General features: G+C 39.9%; 1 protein-coding gene across 2 annotated transcripts in view; it reads left to right on the forward strand.

Moving 5' to 3' along the window:
* The window catches only part of Abi (tyrosine kinase Abl), a 106,602-nt gene that overhangs the window by 70,220 nt on the left and 14,186 nt on the right, over positions 1-22,196 (forward strand). For both annotated transcript variants that reach the window (XM_068393184.1, XM_068393185.1), the window contains one exon: positions 20,414-20,488. In XM_068393184.1, coding sequence (XP_068249285.1) covers positions 20,414-20,488 — 75 coding nt within the window. The remainder of the gene's footprint in view (positions 1-20,413; positions 20,489-22,196) is intronic.

Raw genomic sequence — 22,196 nt, forward strand, 5'->3', positions numbered from 1 at the left:
GAATAAAACTTCTAGAATACTGTGTGGTATTGAGCTTCATGATGGAGAAGGCCTGGCTATTAGAATTAACTGTCTGCCTAGTATTATGAACAGGATGGAATTGTCCAGAGCAAAGAAAACCAACTATGGGATTGACTCGATGCCAACATTCAAAGTAACTGGATGAAGTAACTTTTCTTAATCAGAAAAAAATGTCTATAGTCACACCTGTTCTGATAAGTACTCTGGATTATCAGGAATTAAACTCCTATAGACCTATTTTGAATCTACCCTTTGTCTCAAGAGTGCTAGAACACGTAATTTTGGAAAAACTAGTCAGTCACATAGAAGAAATAGAAGATTGCTAGACAGTCAATCTGCTAACAGAAAATTTTACTCTACAGAAACAGCCATCTGATCTGTTGGAAGTGATATGATGGAAATGATGAAAATAAATGTGGCATTTCAATATTACTCAATTTCAGTGCTGCATTTGATAAAGTTTTGCATGAACTGCCACTAAATGATCTACTTTCCATCGATGTTGGAGATCAAACTTTGGAGTATCTGAAAGACTACTTGATTGGCAGAAATTACTTTGTGCAAATTGGAAACTCTTATTCATTATATGAACCTTTAAACAGAGAGTTATCTCAGGGGAATGTACTTGGCCCAATTTTATTCTGCATCTATACCACTAGTCTTTCAAAAATACTACAAAGGCATTGTGTGAAGTTCAAACTATTTGCAATCGATACATAATTTTACTTTTCCTTAAGTGATATAGATGACACCACTGAAACTCTAAACAAAATCCTTTATAGTGTTAGAGAATGGATGACAATCAAACAACTAAAATTAAATGAGAAAAAAACTTGAGTTTATGGTGTTGGGAATGAAAAACGGCATAAACTTTGGTGATATTCAAATAAACATAAATAACGTTTCGGTCCCGATATCTAGAATAATTCGTGACCTGGGCGTATATCTTGACTGTAACTTTTCTCTCAATTCCCAAATAAACAATGTAGTAAAAACTACTGGTTATCATCTCAGAAACGTTGCTTTTATTAAAAAGTATGTGGATGAATATTCTGTAAAGAAACTTGTGATAAACTGTGTTATTACCAGGATTGACTACTGTAACTCAATCTATTACAATTTACCAAAAGTACAACTTAAGAAATTACAAAACATAATAAAAATAGGAGCAAGAGTGATAAAAGGAGTTCCACCTAGAGAAAGGATCACCCCTTTACTAATTGATTTACACTGGCTCCCAATTAAAGCGAGAATTGAATTTAAAATATGTACAATAACCCCCAAGTTATCAGAACTAGTCGTCCAAAATACCTAAGATTGTTGCTACATATTGCGCAGCCAACAAATCGTGTTGACACAAGGATAGTTACAGATGGTTTCAAACTATTGAATATACAGCCCCGAGACAATACAATAAGCTCCCATGAGACATCTGAGGAAGCTGAAGGTTTTCTTATTCTGCGAATCCTTTGACAGTGACGAATTAACAGTAAATGAGCAATATGTGATATGAAATGTTGAATACACTGAACGAACAAGATAAAATGACAGTGGAGGTCCTGTAGAGAGTAGCATTCCCCTGCTGTATAGGACCGAAAAACAGCCATCAAAGTACAGTAAAGTAAAAAGTTATTCACTGTTCACCAGCTCTTGATTGTCACTCGCTTGTTCGTGATTGTCACTAGTCAATTGTGTTCACAGCAACTGCTTCCAGTACCTGACGTTTTCTTCTAGCTACAGTACTTTAACATCTGAGGTAAATTTGCTCTCCGTGACGATCTGCTCTGGCTGAGACCCTCATTTCAAACAAGCATACTGCTCTTCCACCTAGTCTCTTCGATTTTCTCTACTTTGGTAGCTCTTCCCACATGCAGTTGAATGAGTTTCGCACACATTCCCTTCTTGGAACCTAACCCAGCATTCTCCATTGACGGGCTGGGTAAAGCACAAGTGTTAACGAATGGACTTATACCCCACTCACCTCTTGCAGCTTAATGTTTTCACACAAGCAGGGTTTTTGGTTCCTGATGATTTCATCTTCTTCTCAAATCTTTGAAGAGACCACGTATATGATTGGCAGGTTTCTTCATCAGCTCTCCAGTCTTCATCAACGTTCACGAACCTTCATCGCTCATGAACTTTTATCTTCGCTCCACGACCATCACTATTACTTATTTTCTACTACTGAGTGGCTTACGTGCCATGTGCCTTCGTTAGTTGCGCACTTATTCGCCACCACCTGGCAGGTAGAACATAGTTCCACACAGTGGTTGCCACAACAGAAGTCTTCCAACCACTCACCTCTGCCACCTTCTCCGGTGAGTTGGAACAAATCTTTTGATCATAATTCTTTGTTGTTATTTGCTTTTCTTCCCTCCCCAAGTTGAAAAACTTGTCGAATCTTTGTCACGGTTCTTGGGCTGATTCCTTGGATTTGCTCCTTGGCCCTTCATACCTGCTTCGGGAGACATAACCCCGTAGGGTTATGCCCTCTTTCATTCCCTCAGTTCTAAGGTATTGAATTCAGCGCTGGATTACGCTACAGCTATAGTAACTTGGTTGCAAGGATTCTTTCAACCAGCAAAGTTATGCAATGTGGGGTCCAGTCAGCCCTTGGTTGGGTGACCTCCTGAGAACACCAGAGGCGGTTGGCATCTCTTCTTGCTCTCTGTCTCTGTCGGTATCTGCTCCCTCTGACCTTTGTACGAGCATCTTCCCCCAGAGAGGCATATACGACCAACCCTTAGCTTGAACTCGGTCTTGTTCATCAATCCTGGGACAATGACGCTCTTTCGCAACCGGAGTTCACCCATCGGCCGATGTTCTTTTCTAGGGATAACGCCTTTACTTGTCCTCAAGGGTTTTCATAAGAGTTTTACCGTAGTGCCAACTTAGTCCTACAGGATCCGCTTCGTTCTCCGAAGACTTTCGGATGACTGACTGATCCTAACAGGCTTGGTGGCTTACCTTCGTCACCACCAAGACGACAACTTGAGTTTACCACAAGCTGAGGATGAAGTAAATCTCGAGAGATATCCCGACTTCCTTATCAGAGACGAGTATCCTTAGACATGTTCATCGTCATCAGCGTGCATAAGTTTTCTGCAGAACGACGAAGTCCAAGGTGGGATATGGCGGTAGTCTCTTCTTTGAGACTTACTTTCAACCAATAGTGGTTACATCTCATGGGGCACCATTTCACTCTGGTTCGTCAAGCACAAATTGGACTCCTTTGAATCCAACCTATTCAGGGAAGCCAGATCACAGGTGGTTCAGCACGAGGGACCTCCCTTTTCTCTGGTTTTCTATGGGACCCTGATAGGAGACAGACCTGAGAAGATGGTTGGCAAACGAAAATCTCAGCCAAGGAGTCGACCTCCTTGTCCCTTCCCCGGATTTGATGCTCCCTTCTGATGCATCCAAGAAAGGGGGAGGGCTCTGGGCTCTGGTCAGAGTACAAATGGTACTGTCATTTTAATCTCCTTGAGATGCAATATTCCTACTTACTTGGAGAATTGCCCACAGCAGTAACAAATGTTGTTCGTTCTTCCCCTGTTCACGGGAAAGACTTCCTTCACCTGTTTGGTGTCCCGTTGAGGGGATTCCTCTAGCGGGAGTTTGATTCATCCGCTACCCTTCTGAGGGAGACTCCCTCCTCCAGTCTCTGTTCAGCAATCTTCCTGCTTGTGAGATGTTGACAGCGGGAACAAACATTGGTATTCTTTTCTCATCTGCGGGAAAGACTTCCTTCACCTGTTTGATCTCCCCTTCTGAAGATTCCTCCTTTGGGAATTGGACTCCTCCATTCTCCTCCATTGCTCTTCTGAGCAGGCTTCATTGTCGACAGTCTTGTCTGGCTAGAAGACTCGGCTCGCCCATCAGACTTGTCTTGTCCAGCAGACTCACCTGCAACTCCCGATGGAGATCCCAAGAGAACTCCCTCCACTACATGAGTTACTCTTACAGCCACATATGAACATCTTTCACAAAGCCGTAGGTTTGCTGCGACTTTACGCGTGGAGACTATCCAGCAACTTCTCTCTCAGAGAGTCCCTTTTCCACAAGTTGCGAAGAGGATGTCTGGATACCTGCATAAATTTTTGGCTTCGGGCTACCACGCCAGTGAACTATTCTGTGGTTAGGGTCGTGGAAGGGTTATCTCTCCCATCAATACCACTTCCAGTAATAGCAAAGTTCTTCGTTTGCCTTCGAGAGGAAAGCTTCTCTCAGTCTCGGCAAATAAAGGCCACCACTCATCCTTGAGCCTCACATTCAGACTGAAGGGAATTAACCTTTGCTTTACGTCAGCATCGTCCCTCTTCATACAGAGTTTTGAACCTATCTGCCCTCAGTCGAAAGAGAGACCCCCTCAATGGAACATGGTTCGCTTCCTTTTGTCCACGAAGGGTGCCCTCTATGACCCAGGCAGCAGATCTTCACCTGACCTCAATGACCGGTCTCCCAATCGTGTTTGCCTCAGGTAAGAAAGATGGCTTTAATGTCTCTCATTCACGGCGATGGCCCGGTAATGCTCAACTTCGTTTTTGGCAGCTCGGATCCCAGATTTGAGCTCTTCGGATTAGGAGTACTTCGTAACGTGGCCTATGATCCAGATCAACGGCTACTATGCCAGGGAGGAACTTGAGGTGTTACCTCAAGGAAACTACAGGATTTCACCCCCAAGTGTCAGCACTTCGTCAGTCTGGGGAAAGTCAAGATAAGGATCAGCAAGAACACTTTCTCGGCTTGGATTTGCAAGGTCATGGACCGAGCATTGAAACCTGATCCTTCATATAGGGGAGACCTAGGGCTCACAACGTTAGGAACATGAATACGTCCCTAGCATTCATGAAAACTATTGTGACGCAGGCCTTGTCACCGGGCTTATGGAAGCGTCAAGTGACCTTCACCGCCCACAGGAATATGGAGACGTTCTTCATTGACCCTGTGGTGGCTACACAATAAATGGGTTAAACACCTCAGATTTCTTGATGGACAAGTAGCAGATGGGGGAGGCCAGAGTTTAAATATCGTTAAGTCTGGGATGAATTACAAAGAATGACTGGCTCTTTCTATCATCTTCCCCCCTGGGGGTGTAACAGCACCTAAGGTACACTGCAAAGCTGGCTCCTCTTTCTGCAGGTAGAATCATTTCCCATGTGTAACATGGTATAGAGAGATATACTGGTTACATCCCCATACCTCTTGGCGAGCTAGGATTGGGTAACGTCTATGGTTGATTCTAAGATTCCTACATTTTTGAAAATTCTTACCTAGACTAGTCACACTGCTAGTATCACACAGATTGCTCAGACTGCTAACCATGTTTTGCACGAATTTAGTGATGTCAGGTTTTCTCCATGTTACGTGCGGAGCAGGTACGGGAAAACCCCAGGTCAAAGACCAGCTAGTTGGTTTGGATTTCCACCCTCCGAAGGAGTAAGTCAATCCCGATAAATAATGAGGGTTTGTATTTAGTGTCGGAACAAAAGATAAATTTGGAAGTAATTTGTATTTTTCCTAATGTTACAAACCTGTAGCTATTTATACAAATTGGCCTTTCATCACCTGTCCCCCCAAAAGTTTTTTCTGCATTACAAAGTGACAACACAGATGTGTGAGTGAGCGGGATAGCCGGCTACCCCATCCCCCCCTGCTAACTTGTAGTAGGGTAGTTTAAACCTCGCTAAAAGTATTATGGCTATCTTCCAGCTTTGCCGAAATTATAACCCCTATAAATAGCTACAGGTTTGTATCGTTAGGAGTAATACAAATTGATTCCTAATTTGTAAAAATTTTCTTATAGTCGCAACATAATAGCATTATGTTTTTACTTTATAGCAGAATATTTGTCTGTTCCATAGCCAAGAAAATCCTAATGTAATAAATGTTTTAGTGTTGTCCTTAGGTTGTTTTTAGGAATAACAATAGTTCTTAATCTACTTAAATATTTTTGAGTGAAGAGATTTTAATTATTTTTAAGCATAAAATTTTTCCATTTACATTATTGAATAGTTAGATTTAACCCTTTTGCTACGATGACGTCCGCTGAATGTCAAAACATATCAGGTACAACACAGTATGACGTACCAGATACGTCATTTACAAATATAAACCATATAGAAGTTAAAATAAATATTTATCATAACAAAGAGTAAAACATATGGTCGTAAATCACACAAGGATATTTCACTATAAAAGCTCTTTCCCTCCCTCTTTCATCAGCCAACAAGGACTTTGAGATTCTAGCCTTTATGCCTGATTGTGTAATGACTATTTTGGTGTGTTAATGTTACCATCCATAATCACACTCCTCTCTTTAGCCAGTGGTGACATTCCCTACATGAGACATTACTCTAACCCCCTATACCCTCAGATTAGAGACTTTGCTAAGCAACCTCACGTCTCACCCCACCACCAACTAAGACACTTGCAATTCTGGTCTTTATTCATTATTAAGTAAGGGCTTTTTTTTTATTGCATTTCAATGCCGGCATACTTGATCAGATCACACAGTTAGCATTCTCTAAAGGGGTACATATCTGTATCATCCAGCAAGCACAGTACTCCATCTCTTCCTCTTACCCACAACACCACCCAAGACATTAGCCTTACAAGTTGTTGAGAGCTTTGTTTGGCCAAAATCCACCACAAACTATTATCTGAAATCACACCAAATTATTTCTTATTATAGATATCCTGAAAATGTGTCAATCCATTTACATCTTCCTCTTATTTAATCACTTCACAATGAATATAAAGTTTATTTACACAGAATTACAGTGCTTTACTATTATTTTAAGTGAAATATAAAAAAAAAAATAAAAACTGAAGAAATTAGCCTATAATCTTTTTTAGGGTGAGATAACCATGTCCTGATGGAAATTCCTCATTGGCAGCTTTCTACTTAGGATATTTTTGCGAGTGATATACCAGGGAATTTTACCTTAGAAGTATCACAGAGTTCTAACTCTAGAGCAAATAGCCTGAGAGATATTGTGTATACACCAGGGACGTGTTAAAACAAGCCATGGCTATCCATCCCTGAATAGAGTTAACTTTGTCTTGAAGGATATGGTATAGGATAGGATACGTGGGCGAGAGAGCCGTTACAACTCCAATCTCAATGTGTTACAACTAACATGTGTCCTGTAAAACCATTCCAGGAGCAGCCATTGCATGACGCAAGGCCTCACACACAGAATTGTGAGTGGATGAAAGTAATGGATTGGTCATCAGGATGACATGGCTATCTCACCCAAAAATAGATTTGTTCCAACACGCAGTACTTACCTCGAACTATTTTCTTAGGAGTATCTGGGATCGCCTCCCAACCGACCAGAATTTTGTGTAGTTTCCCCTATCTCCGTTTTCTATAGTGGGTACCTCTGGCGGATGAATACTCGCCATGAGGCGACCTGGGGTCAGAGAGCGTGCTCGGTCAGGTCTCGACCACCAGTAAGTTTCTGGTCGCGACGTGATTAACATCTCGCCCCGCTCTTTTCACCCAGTGCGACCCTTTGTGTCTCCACGTGGTCCCCACGTGTTCAATCCTAACCTTATCCACCTCTTTCCTCTGTGTCCCTGAAAGTAACGGATGGGTCATCAGGATGACATGGCTATCTCACCCAAAAATAGATTTTTCCTATGTTAAAATCCATTTTTTTGGGCTCGAGCCATGTCGTCCTGATGGAAGTGTACCAGAGAATTATTATTCTCAGTTGTGGCCAGGAGAGTTTTAACCCTTTACCTCTCAAGGGCATAACCATATGACCCTTAGCATTGGTAACTTAGGTACCAAGCTATTAACGCAAGCAATACGTTTGTAACAAAGGAATTCAAAAGCATAGTCCCACTCACTGTGAATAAGATCTTTGTCTCCAGTAAACGAACAGACTGAAGTATATAAAAGGAGGGTTAAAAATTTGAGGTACACTGCTTTTATTTTGAGCAGTAAGTCCAATGAAAGGAAATGCTAAAAGAACAGTAATCTTTTATTGTTTCCAAAGAGTCATAAATGTAACAGTAATCAACGCTACACTATATACTGTACAGTAGATATGTACGGAAAACTGAAGTTTTCAGACCCAAAAATTATGTAACTGAGTAGTAAATATTAACAGTCATGACATAAGTAAAATAATACCTTTGACTCTTTATAATTATAAAATAGTTAATTGAAAAGAACAACATTAGTCCCCTTACTGAATGAAGACTGAGAAGTCCCAACTATACAGTTCTTGGGAGTTCATGCACAACACTTAAAAAGCTGGTTTAATCACATTACCAGTGGCTACCACAGTGTTTAATCTCTTCCAACTGAGTTAAGAAATGTTTGAAGAACACTTTTGAAGAATTCTATCCTGTGTAAGCCTGTAAGCCTGCAAAGGACGTAGATTGGAAAATATTTAAGGAAGAGACAGCTTTCCTAGGGTCATGACCCGATGGTATACAATCAGGGTCAGCCCTTCTGATGAAATAGGTGAGTTTGGACCTTAGCTGTTTCAGCAAAAGATTAGATCCTGTCGTCTCCCCTTTAAAAAGTTGACCGCCTTTAAAGGCCCAGCTCTTTAACCCTGGATAGGTACGGTGGGTCGTTTGCGACCCCGAGCGTCAAAAAAAAACAGGTTTTTCTCACGTGACTCACCCCTGTGACTGAATTTGTGGGTGATCGACCTGCAGGAGGTGTCTCCCCTACACGCTCTAGTAGTGTCCAGATGTGCATTGCTGTAGCTGTACTCCTTCCCCGATTTCTGAGACGCGTCGGGGTCGTTCGCGTCCGAGTTTACCCTTCTGAGGTAGTTTGCATAATTATCAAAGTTATTACGTATTATGAAATTGTCGTAGAATGGTGCAACTTGTATAGGTTATCAGTTGTGGAAAGTCTTGGTGGATTGTTTGGCTACCATGTGCATGTTTTTTTTTTTAGTTAAAATGTCGTTCATCACCACGAGGACCATTTTACCGCGAGTGCCCCTTTTTCATTTTTTTTCATTTTTTTGCCAAGTCATTTTTTCGTAAGATATTGCCAAATAGTGTCGTAAAACTTTTGCTTGTTTAGTGTTGGAAAGTGTGTCTAGATGATCTGGCTACCCATGCATGACTTTGTTTTTGTCAGATACGACGTAGTTATTGGTATATTGGGTATTTAACTGCGGTTACCAATTTCTGTTTTTTTTTCAATATTTGTAAAAATTACTACGTAGTAAGGAATTGCCGTATATTATTCATTTTTTTTTCATGTTTATGGGTTAGAAAGTGTGCCTTGATGGTTGGGCTAACACGTGCATGTCTTTTTTTTTATCTGAGATGTCGTATATTAGAATGTCGGGCATTTTACCGCGAGTGTCCCTTTTTAATTTTTTTTAATTTTTTTGCCAAGTCATTTTTCCGTAAGATATTGCGAAATAGTGTCGTAAAACTTTTGCTTTTTTAATGTTGGAAAGTGTGTCTAGATGATCTGGCTACCCATGCGTGATTTTTTTTTTGTCAGATACGACGTAGTTATTGGTATATTGGGTATTTAACTGCGGTTGCCAATTTCTGTTTTTTTTCAATATTTGTAAAAATTTACTACGTAGTAAGGAATTGCCGTATACTATTGATTTTTTTTTCATGTTTATGTGTTAGAAAGTGTGCCTTGATGGTTGGGCTAACACGTGCATGTCTTTTTTTTTATCTGAGATGCCGTATATTAGAATGTTGGGCATTTTTCCGCGAGTGCCCCTTTTTATTTGTTTTGCATTTTTTTGCTTAGTCATGTTACCGTAAGGAATTGGCAAGTAGTGTCGCAAAACTTATATTTTTATAGTGTTGGAAAGTGTTTCTAGATGATCTGGCTACCCATGCCTATTTTTTTTTTAGCCAGATATGGCGTATATATAAGCATGTGTTCGATTTTCCTGTGATTGCCATTTTTTCGTTTTTTCCCATTTCTTTCAAAATTACTACGTACTAAGGAACTATCACAGAGTAATATTTCATTTATATGTTTATTTGTCGGAAAATATGCCTTGATGGTTTGCCTAGCACGTGGCTGAAATTTTTTTTTTCTGAAATGCCGTATATTAGAATGGCCATTTTTCCACGAGTGCCCCTTTTTATTTGTTTTGCATTTTTTTGCTTAGTCATGTTACCGTAAGGAATTGGCAAGTAGTGTTGCAAAACTTATATTTTTATAGTGTTGGAAAGTGTTTCTAGATGATCTGGCTACCCATGCCTATCTTTTTTTTAGCCAGATATGGCGTATATATAGGTATGTGTTCGATTTTCCGGTGATTGCCATTTTTTCGTTTTTTCCCAATTCTTTCAAAATTACTACGTACTAAGGAACTATCACAGAGTAATGATTCCTCTAGATGTTTATTTGTCGGAAAATTTTGTTTACTTTTTTTTTGATTGAATATCATCAAATTTTTTTAGCTAAAATATTGTTTTACATTTTTTTTTTCGATTTTATTTCCCTTCAAAAAAAATTTTTTGGGTCAGAATTTTAATTTCATAGTCGTAAAATAATCGACAATTATCCAGCAACCCACCATACAATTTTTATGCATATCCAATAATAATTAGATTAGTAAATAACACCTTGAAATTGACATACCCTTCCTACATTTCAAGTGGCAGATTAGGGAGTCTGAGTCATTGTGGTTGGCGGCCATTTTGTGGACATATCCGAAGCGTAAGCTGCCCTATCTATATATATTCTTGTTCCCTATAGAATTTGTGATATTTTGGTATATTTTTACCTGCATAAATATCATATTATATATTAAATATATGTATTTTTTTACGAAATTTCCAAGTACTCAAAAAATTACCTTTAGATATGGCCCCTGATATAAATGTAATTTACAAAATAATGAAGATTTTTTTACATATTTCTATTTTAGGATAACATATGTTTATTCCCTAAAAAAATTAGCCACTTCCTATTTCATTTGGGTACCCAAAAAAATTCATGAAATTTGGACAATTTTTTTTGGCCAAAAAAAGTTACCCTTTTTTTCTCATTTCAGATCTTCACCTCCATGGGTCTGACTTCATCCAAAATACATCAAGATGTGTCCTAAACATTCAAGAATCAATTCCTAAAAGGATTTGTGTATATATGTATAAACTTTTTTTTTATGAATTTTTATGTCAGGTCTTTTTTTTTTCTACTTAATTTTTTAAAATATTTATAATAAATAGTTTTTCTGCAGATGAGTAGTATTTATCTTTACAGTTGTTTTAAGCATTCATTGAAGTTTTTTTTGGCAAAAGAAAAAAGGAGGTTACTGCAAAAACTGATTTTTCAAGAATTTTTTTTGGCGTCGGGGTCGTTCGCGTCCGAGTATACCCTTAAAGGGGTGTCCGAGGACCGTACCTATCCAGGGTTAACAGGTAGGCCTTAAGGCATTCCATGGGGCACAGAGAAGGATCCTCCTGTAGTGGAACAATCTTCTTTAGGGGTTCCTTTTTTGCCAAGAATGTAGGATCTGGGTAAAGATTTACCTCCCCAGATTCCAAGAATTCAATGTGGCCATCATCCCTGAGAAGGGCCACAATCTCACTGACTAGCACCAGAAGCCATAGCAAGCAAAAAGATGAACTTTTGAGTAAGACCCCTCAGAGAGGTAGTGGCGTTATCTATCGAAGAGGCTAAGTGCAAGACTATCCAACGACAATGAAAGAGCCTTGGAAGGAGCATTAGGTTTCAATTTAGCATAAGCCTTTGGGATCTTATTGAACAGCTCACTATCGAGTTCAATATCAAAAGCATAAGTTAGGGGTCGAGTTACTTCCGACTTACATGAGGCAATAGTTGTAGAGGCCAGACCATGATCATGCAATGAAATAAAGAAATACAGAATCCCTAGTAATAGAAGAGGGTTTATGACTTCACGAATGCAACCCATTTTTTTCCAGGAAGACAAATATTGTCGTTTTGTGGTATTCGTCTTTCACTCTTCTATGAAGTCAATTCTCTCCATTGCAACTCAGAACTTTCTTTGAGCCACTAGGGGGAGAAAATCATGAGCTGAAGGGTTTTCGTTATCCAAGAGGAAGCGAAGACAGTCTTCTGTTGAACATCCTGGGACAGCACTACAGCACTGGAGATGGTAGAGGGACCTGGAGAGGTTTGAGTTCCAGGACAAGAGGATACCAATTGCTCTTGGGCCACTTGGGAGCCACTGTTCCCCTGAAAGTCCGCAGTTTGTTCGGGACTTTTATTAGGAGGTTGAATGATAAAAGTAGGTAGGTGTGAGACCACTGAATCCAATCCAGGGACATCACATCCGTACCTGTCGCTTCCAGATCTAAGTTTGGTGCTACATCCGGGGAAGCTTCTTGTTAAAGCTCGTCACAAATGGGTCTATTTGCAGTTCTGGGACATGCTCTAGAATGAAATAGAATGATTTTTTGTCCAGAGATCATTCTGTTTCCAGAGGCTTTGATCTTGAGAGGGCTTCTGTCATCACATTACGAACCTCTTCTAGGTGAACTGCTGAGAGGTGGCAATTCCTTTGCTTTGCTAAAGTGAGGATGGCTAGAATCATATGGTTGATCTGAGGAGACCTGGAGTCCTGATTGTTGACACAGTAGACTATCATCCTGCTGTCGATGAGTAATTTGATGTGTGATTTCGTCTTCCGGTTCAGTCTCTTTAGAGTCGAAAACACTGCCATAGCTTCCAGAATTTTGATATGAAATTTCCGGAAAATAATTGACCACCGGCCCTGTACTTTCTTGGAAGGGGAATTCCCCCCTCAACCTTGTTCCGAGGCATCTATGTGAATTGTCACAGAAGGAGGAGGATACTGCAGAGGGACGTGTGTCGATAAACTCTTGACAGTGGACTACAGCTTAAGCTACTTTCATAGTAAGACCGGGCTTTTGTGGCAAAGATCGCTACGAGCATTTTATGCCTTTCTTCTCCCGACTCTGTGGGCATCTTTAAGTCTTGCTTTCAAGATTAGGTCTGTCATAGCAGCAAACTACTGTGAACCCAAGCCTCTTTCCTGTTGCCGCCTGGTGAGTACTCTTGAAAGAAGCAGGCACCTGACAGAGTTTGCAATTTCCTTTCTCTTGCCTTGCAGTAGAGAGAGGGTGTGTGACTTTAGATTCCAGTGAAGTCCTAGCCACAGGAATTCTTGACCTGGAGACAACCTGGACTTTTCAAAGTTGATCTGAAAGACCAGAGACTGCAGGAATTTCATGACTACTTGAACTGTACAAAGACAGTCCGACTTCGTTGCAGCCCAAACCAGCCATTCGTCCAGGTATACCATATACCATCACCTGGAGGCCATGTTCCGTAATTGTTGGATGATGGCCTCGACTAGCTTCGTGAAAATCCTTGGAGCTATCTTGATCTCGAAGGGCAAAGCTCTGAATGCATAGGCCTTTCTTGGCAGTCTGAAACCAAAGTAGGGGGAGAAGTAGTGACCTATCGGAAGATGCCAATAGGCATCTGTATGATCTATGCAGATGGTGTAGGCACCCTAGAGTGGTAGGGCCTGTATTTGCGAGATAGTCAGCATCTGGAACTTGTCGTTCAGAATTAATTTTAGTGGGGACATGTCCAGAATAGTTTGAAGTGTGTTTGAATCTATCTTGGGCTGGCAGAATAGCCCTGGATTTTGTGCAACGGATGATTCTCTTCTTGAGAAGATTGTGTACATAATCCTCCAAGAATGGGGTTGTGGGTTGGAAGAACCTCTTGAACTGGGGTGGTTTCTATCTCCATTTCCAGCCTAGTTCCTTTGAGACTATGTTGTGAGCCCAGGGATCGAACTCCCATCAATCCCTGAAAAGGTAAAGTCATCCCCGTACTGGTAGCTCCTCGTTGTGAAGGACCTGCTTCTTTATATGCCTTGCCTCTACTTCCTCGGCCTCTTGACTGACCGCTGCTTCCAGACCTTTCCCTGCCTCTAAACCTCTTCTTTTGAGCTCTTACAGGGTCAAATGTAGTGGTGGCTCTCATATACAGGGTTGAAGGCTGGAGACTGTGATACATACTGCTGGGGAACCGTGTACACAATCTGGGGGATGGTGGCAACTGAGGCTGTCATGACGGGAAAGGATTTCCTTCCTTTAAAATGTCTTCTAAGCTTTTTGCCCTTGGATTGAGGTCCTTTTCTGGGGGTAAATTCTTTTTAGAGGAGAGGACATACCCCACTTTTGTAAAAGGCTATCAATTTTCTGGGCCGCTCTGTCCATGTCTTCCTTAACCAATTTCTTGGGGAAGAGGTCTTTCCCCCATATGTTAGGAGTCTATCAGTTTTGTAAGTTCGTCTGATCGTCGCAGAGGCTAAGACATTTTCTCTACATGCTCTTCAGCTAGGAAGAAAGCATGGAGAACTCTATGGAACATGGCCAGGTAAGTCATTGCCAAGACAGGGAAGAGATCAGATTTGGAATAGTTTCCAATTAGCATCTCCAGGTAAGATTGGAGGATAAAGATGCAGATAGTCTTTCTTTAGCTTCCAGTACTTCCTTTAGCTTCCAGTACTTCCTTTAATAAGGTTTTGGAAATTCTAGGCAGTTTCTCCTTAAACTGCTTGCCTGTAATGTCTCTATCTAACTTTCCAAGAGTAAAAGTATGTTGGACATCTTCCCAACTGTCCGAATCATAAGGAAGGACTAGGGAGACAGGTTTGCACTCCTAACACTGGCAATGGTCTACTCTCCACTATTGCCTTCTTTACAGCCTCTAAGCTTTTAGAGGCAAAGGGAATGACAGTATCCTTAAGAGCTACAAAGGTGGCCTGCTTCCTGCCGAAAGCAGAAAGTTGGGTATTATTGAATTTGGAGGTTTTTAGCTCCTTAACCAAAAAAGACCGATCCTTGCTGTGGTCCAGGATGATCGTTTCCTCAGGGATCATATAATCCCTAATGGACGCTTCCGAGTTAAGCCTTACATAGCAGTAAGGATAACTATCAATCAAGGGGAAGAATTCCAAGTCAGAGACTGGCTTAGAACCTAAACCTTTTCCGATGTGGAGGTACCCTTCACTAAAAGCCATACGCTTAGCATAAAGCCAAAGGTTCTTAACTGCGCATTCAGGCAGGCTTGAAGCTGGTGGAGCCTTAAAAGTAGGTTCCTTTTGTAAAGCTTTTACTGCATTTTTGCCTCTAGGGATGCTTGAGCCAATTCATGTTTATGTAAGATTTGCATGAAAGCCTTCATGGATGCCATAAATTTCATTTATCCAGGAAACAAAAGTTTATCTGTCGTAGGAACAGCAGTTGAAATAGATGCTGGTGCCTGAGATACAGGAATGGGGGAATGAGCTAAAGAAATACTGGGAACTGTACTCTCCTGATGTACATCTAGTGACTCAGAGGCTTCCGCGGTCAGCAGGATCCTCTCCATCTCTCACATCACAGAAGTTGTCGACGTGTTGTTGGCATCTAGGCTCATTACTTGCAGAGCGTCCCAAACTTCATCATCCGCATGATCTAATGGTACTAGCAGGAGTTGAACCATTGGTAACTGGTGACCAAAAACAGCGGTCACCTCGGTCTTGGGAAAGAGGAGGTCCTCAAGTTCCATGGAAGCAAGATAAGGGGCACCTTGTTGAGAGCACTTTTGGAAGCCTCTAACCCAATGACGAATTGTCTTCCGACTCCACGCTTGTAGTACTATATATCCAAGTAGACGTCGGTGGCATGGAAGCCAGAGTCTAGTAAGTCCTTGCAAACCTGGCAGTTGGTAGGTTCCCAGATTGCAAGAGACCCTTTGGGAACATGACAGTCTGCATGTTTCCGGCAAGTCTTGTGGCCACAGGGCAACTTAATCCGCCTGGTACAGGTTACCGTTGAACACTCCATTTCATCAGCAACCTATAAAGAGGGAAAACTTTCAATGGGTACAATTCATTAGAAAATGTTCATTCTTAAACTAAGCATATATGAAAATCATTACAGAAAAAATAGGCTTAAAAATATTCCTAGAATAAATATTCTACCAACTATGATTTGGCTAAGACTACAAAACAATGGAGACTCATGCCGAACAGCTCAAAACTTATTAGAGATTTATTAAGAGCTATCCATGAAGGTGTGGTAGAAATATGGAGGAAAGGGTCACATCAAAGGTACACCAGTACCCCTGAAGTCTGTCTGTTAGACAACCTAAGTTGGCAAATTCACTTATTATGCTGCCTAAGCCAGCAACAACTGCCACCAAAGCGGCAGTAGCTGGGTCTAAGGCAGTAACTATTTCTACCAACCGAGTCAAAACTGACCTTTCAACACCCCAGGCATGTCGACACAACGCGGAAGAGGCATTGTCAAGTCGACAAGAAGAGAGGGGATAATCCCATAGGGAAGAGTCCACAATCAGAGTGAGAGGTACAGGAATGAAAGGGAGTTAATAAGGAAACCTGCCAAGACCTGGTCATTATCATGAACTCATGAAAAGAGGGGGTTGTAGCCCTTAAGATAATGAGAGCCATACAGGACTCCAAGAATTGAAAATTCAAAGAATAATCTGACAACCAGTTGGGATCCAATCAACCAACTTTAGAGGACAATGTTCCTCAGATATGGAATATGGAAGTGGAGGAGGAGGAGCAGATGACCAGTCTAAGGCTGCAGATAAGGTGGCAGAGGGACCGTCTCCATAGCTAACACCCATCCAGTGCTTGAACTTGAGCTGTCAAGACTGGAATCAGGGACAGAAGGCGACACTTCTGCGAATATAGACTAACTAGGCAAAGGAGTTAAGTCTTCGCAGCGAGAGGTACATAGCCTAGGATGAGGAGCTGCAGCCTCAGAACTGGTAACTATTAAGGTGGCCAAGGAGAACCCCAAAGGGTACCAACTCTCTGCCAGGATAGGGTTAGGCCATAGGAAAAACTATGCAGGCAAGCTTAGCCCACCCAGCAGGTGAGGGAAAACTCAAAATGCTAGGGTGAGATGACCAGACAAGAGGAACTGTAGTTACCAATATAGTTAGGTTATGGCCTAACTAGGAAAGGAAAGGGGGCAAGGGAACCACCCAAGAGTAGTCTCTAAGGCAGCAGAGAGAATTTATCCAAGGAAGGAACTTCATCCACATAGGGCCAGGTTAGATAGTCTACAAGCTATCCTGTCCAAAAATGGCAACGAAGAGTACTTCAGTTGCCATGGAACTAGACAGGGAGGGGAACAAAGTTCCACAGCAGATAGAAGTACCAGCAGGCACAAGGGGGAGGGGGGGAAGGGGTGGTGATGGGAGACTCAGAAATTGGTGAGGTGGCAGAACAGGAATGCCTAACTGCTACCTTAGAACAAGAATGGTGTTCTAAAGGGTCTGCAGTGATAGGGGACAGAGTACAAGTCCTCACAACCAGCCAGTAGCCCACCAAAAACTAAGAACGAAGCATAAGAATGGGTAAGGTAGTGCAAAGGGGTTCTTAACTGTCGGCATTAGAAAATGGGTTATAATTTCCAATTGGTAGACAAGAAGTAGACACAGGGAACAAGTTGCTAGGGCCTGTGCCACCCCGCCAAACATGCAGACTAAGTAGAAAGTGAAGACAGTCGCCCTAGGACAACTGCAAAACACTATCCAACTCCCAGAGTGATCTTCAGGACTGCAACTCCCTGCTATGATTAATCAACAGCATGGAAGGATGTGCTGTCTCATGAAACCAGTAAGGTTAGGTGAAAGAAAGGGATGGTGCACAAGTGTAAATTCACCAATCATGGCTGCTGGCCAGGGTAGAGCTAACCTAAGTCAAGACTGATAGAAAAAAATGCACATGTAACACCAAAAAAAGAGTGGGATACCCCATAATCATACCACAATTGCAAAAGAATAATATAAAACATATTCTTAATATAATATGACTAAAAAATAATAATTTCTGAGCGATTTGGATATATGATGCATTGGCTCCGACCGCATGCCGGCCATATGCAATAAAAAGCATGCACATCGAGTTAAAAATAGGGTGGAAATGGAAATTCCCCAACACACAAGAAATGGATACTCAACTTAGTCGATGAGGAAGAAGCTGAAGCGTACATGAGTGTAAAACCACTCAAAAGCTACAGTAACGGGCAGAAAAAAACTCCAAGCAACCGTCAAGATGGTGTCTGCAAAAAGGAATGGTTTAACAAGAAACTTGTCAGTTGTAGCACATTGAGACCGGAAGTTATAACGGCTCTCTCGCCCACATATCCTATCCTATCCCATATCCTTCAAGGCAAAATTAACTCTATTCGGGGAAGGATAGCCATGGCTTGTTTTAAACACATCCCTGGTATATACACAATATCTCTCGGGATATTTGCTCTGGAGGTTAGAACTCCGTGATACCTCTAAGGTAAAATCTTCTGGTATATCACTCGCAGAAATATCCCAAGCAGAAAGCTGCCAATGAGGAACTTCCATCAGGACGGCACGACTCGAGCCAGAAAAGATTTTATTGGTTATTTAGAGTAAAATACAATAGACAATAGAGCAAACTTTTGGAAAATTTATTCTATAATCAGCAGTAAAACAAATAAACATTGAAATGTAGGTTATCATAGAGGAAGTGTGCATGTACAGTATATCCGTTGGTGACAAATCTCGTATCAGCTACTAAATGGGGATTTGCTGCCTTGTAGTGAAGGGGTTAAAGGTTTATGCTCCTGATCACCTTTGTTTTAATCAAGCTACGTGTTACAGATCATGGTTTTGTTTAGTGACACATTGCTTTGACTGGTATATATGAACATATACAAAGTTATTTTCCACTTTAAGATACCATTTTCAGTGTCATTATGAGACTGAATACTTGCTCTTATTGTTGAAGTTTGCTGAAAAATGAAAACGAAAAAAATAAAAAGTTATGAATTGATTATAGCATGAAATTTTACTTTGTATATTTTGTCATAGAGATTTGTCTTAAGTAAATTACTGTACTGTAATATACAGTACTGTATACTATATATGAACTATTTTGCATTTTTTAAAGTTATGATAGATTATTCTTTGAAGGATTTACCATATGTAATTCATTAGCTATCATACTATCTATTGCTCAGAACATTTTAAAGAGAAAAATACAAACTCTATTTTTAAGTTTTGACCTTAATGGGCTAGGATAAATATTCATACATTTATTGAAAGAGAACTAATAGTGTATTTATAGTACAATATTGTACTGTATACGAAATACAGTAGGCTAATGCTTAAACCATGACATTCGATTTTGACAGCTGACTGACTAGTTAAAGTACAAATTATTGCATTCTAAAAACATCATGATTTTTAAAAAAGGTAATATTGCTATATTAAAGCATTTTTGTTTTTTGCATTCTAAAACATCATGATTTTTAAAAAAAGGTAATATTGCTACTGTATATTAAAGCATTTTTTTTTTTTTTAATTTGAGTGCATTTCAACCATTAACAATTTGTGACATATATGTATTTTACTCTACAGTATCAACAAGTGTTGTTAGATATGAACAAATATGTTGTTACTTGAACATAGGGATGTTTGGCAAATAGTTTCGTTTTATGAAATATCTTACCTTGTACTGAAGTTGTGTTGATACTGTACAATTACCTCTGAAAAGTAGTATGAACTACTATAACTTATTAAAAACCACATAAAAACAATGTAGTGCAGTACAGTGGGTTATCTAATGTGTTAGGTAACTGCCTAGGCAGTGGTCTGCATTTCGGGGTTTATGAGTCAACCCACTGTAGGGTACTAAATACTCACAGATTTTCACTCTTCACGGATGTGTCTTGTTACCGAACCTCCAACTGTATAGTAATGATACTAATGAAGTTTGCTTTAGATGTTTCTGCATTGCTGATGAAGAGATTCATTACAGCCATAATACAGTTTATGTCACTACTCAGAAGTGAACACATGTGATGTAGACTACATGGATATGCTAGCTTTTGTTTATGCAAGCATATAACCTTAGTTGTTTTAACATAACCTATTATGAAAACATTTCCATCTCACACATTGCTGGTTTATTTGAGTGACAATCTCCGTTTAGATATGTAGTATTTCATAATTCCACCAGAAAGGTTAACATAAGCATATACAGTAGATTCACAGTGCTAGATTTTTTTTTCAAAGTTTTGCTATTTTTTATGGTGATTGCCAGCACTGAGATCTTTTCTAGTGAGGGTCTTTATGATAAAAGGTAAATTGATTCTTGGTGGTATGTCAACCCACAGTAATAATTTTGAACGTAATTTTACCAAAGTTGATACTTTTTTGTTAAAAAAGAGTTTTCTTTATGAGTTTTTTGTATCATTAGTTTTCCTAAATTGAATATTTAACATGGTTTTAATACATTTTAATTTCAGTTATGTCATGAAATTATTTTTTTCAATGTCTAAAGGAATAAGTTTTTAATTAAATGAAATATCAATTGATTTATTAATTTGTTGATATTTTCAGTGGATGATACTCCTGCTCCTCATCGTTCGGCCAGTTCTGTGCCTCCAGCTGTTCCTCCTCATTATTTAGAAAAAGGTATGTAGATACAGTAATGTTTATTGCATTGCTCATTTCCTTACAATCCCATCACTAGTGAATAGTCTATATTTGTGGATCCACAGGTAATACCTATTCACCCTCTTCATTGTTTGAATGTGTGTAGTATTGCTGACAGGTCTGTGCTAAATTTTTCTGCTTCAAATATCCATTCATCAATCATCTCTATTTTCAGTCTACAATGTGTTAATGGAATCTCGGCAGAGCCCATCGGGTTATCATTAGTAAAAGTCCATGTATTTGGATATCTGTAAGGCCCTAAACTAAAACTCCATTCTATTTCTTTTGTTTAGTCTCCTCTTTAGCTCTAGTTTCAGGTGAATAAAAGTGATCAGACTAACACATCTGTGATAAAGAGCTACACTCAGCACTAATTACAAGTAAGGAGTGTGTGGGAATAATAAACTTTTAGTCAAATCATTTTGATTTATTTTATATTTTGATTCCATTTCTAGTGCTGCCTTGTCCTTTCCCTCAGATGAAGACAATCTATTGTGTCTGGTGAGAGCCATCAGGTTGTATGTTTTTTGGCTGTTTTCCTCAGCCCCTTCTTCATACTGGTTGCATTACTTTTTAATTTGCTGCTGCACAGTTGAAAATCTCTCAGCTTGACTCTCATGAAGTTTAAGTAATTTTGTCATCCTTGCTTTCAAGATTAAAGCCTTTCGCCTTCCACTCTTTGAGTAGCCATTTGGCATTGCTGAAATGTATGTATCTGCAAGTTTTTGCTAACTGGTCTTTGATGTTAATATATTAGGACCACTCATCATGGTCGGCCATATTTTATCTGTTAATCATCTGTATCATCTTCTTAATCCTCGATTCAAATTTTTCTGACGTAAGATTTTTTTCTGAAGATTGAAAATACGTAGATCTTTCTAATAGGATACAGCTATTACTTCCTGATTCAGACCATATTGATAGCAAGGACAAAGCCTCTTATTCATAATCTTTCTTTAATCAATTAACCTTCTTAATCACCTCCCTCTTAAATTGGAATTCAGGGTTCTGTATTTATAATTAATCTTTTCATACTAATGAACTGTTTCCACAACAAAACATTACCTTACAAATGAATCCTCTATGGATTTAGTCAGTCAATGGAAAGAGAAGATGACAGAATGGTCCCCAGTCCCGTGCGTAGTGGGAAGCTAAAAATTTCCTTGTTTATAGATACTAAAGAAATATTGGTAATTGAAATGTTAGAACCATGAATCAGATTGGAAGTTACATCAAGTGAATTTATGAAATATAGTTTAGATATCTTGGCCCTAAGTGAAACATGCTGTAAGGGGATTGGTAAGAAAACTTTAGACCAAGGCAATATATAAATATATATATCTATTCTGGAAGAACAGATGGAGTTGGAAGAGAAGGGGTAGAAATGATGATGTCACCAAGAGCAGAAAAGTCATTGACTGACTGGGGAGCTGTCAACAGTAGATTGTTACTTGCAAAGTTTAAATCAAAGCAGTGCAGAAGGAGTATTATAGTTTGCTATGCACCAACAAATGATTCCCCTGAAGAAAAGAAAGATGAATGCAATGAAGAACTGCAGGGTGTTATAGATGAGATCCCCAAGAGAGAGATGAAAATTGTGATTGGTGACTTTAATGCTAAAGTTGGAAGGAATAATCAAGGAACAGAGAATGTGATGGATGTCGAGGGTCTTGGCAAAGTTGCAAAT

This window comes from Palaemon carinicauda, chromosome 19 (genome assembly GCF_036898095.1).
Source record: "Palaemon carinicauda isolate YSFRI2023 chromosome 19, ASM3689809v2, whole genome shotgun sequence".
Taxonomy (NCBI): domain Eukaryota; kingdom Metazoa; phylum Arthropoda; class Malacostraca; order Decapoda; family Palaemonidae; genus Palaemon; species Palaemon carinicauda.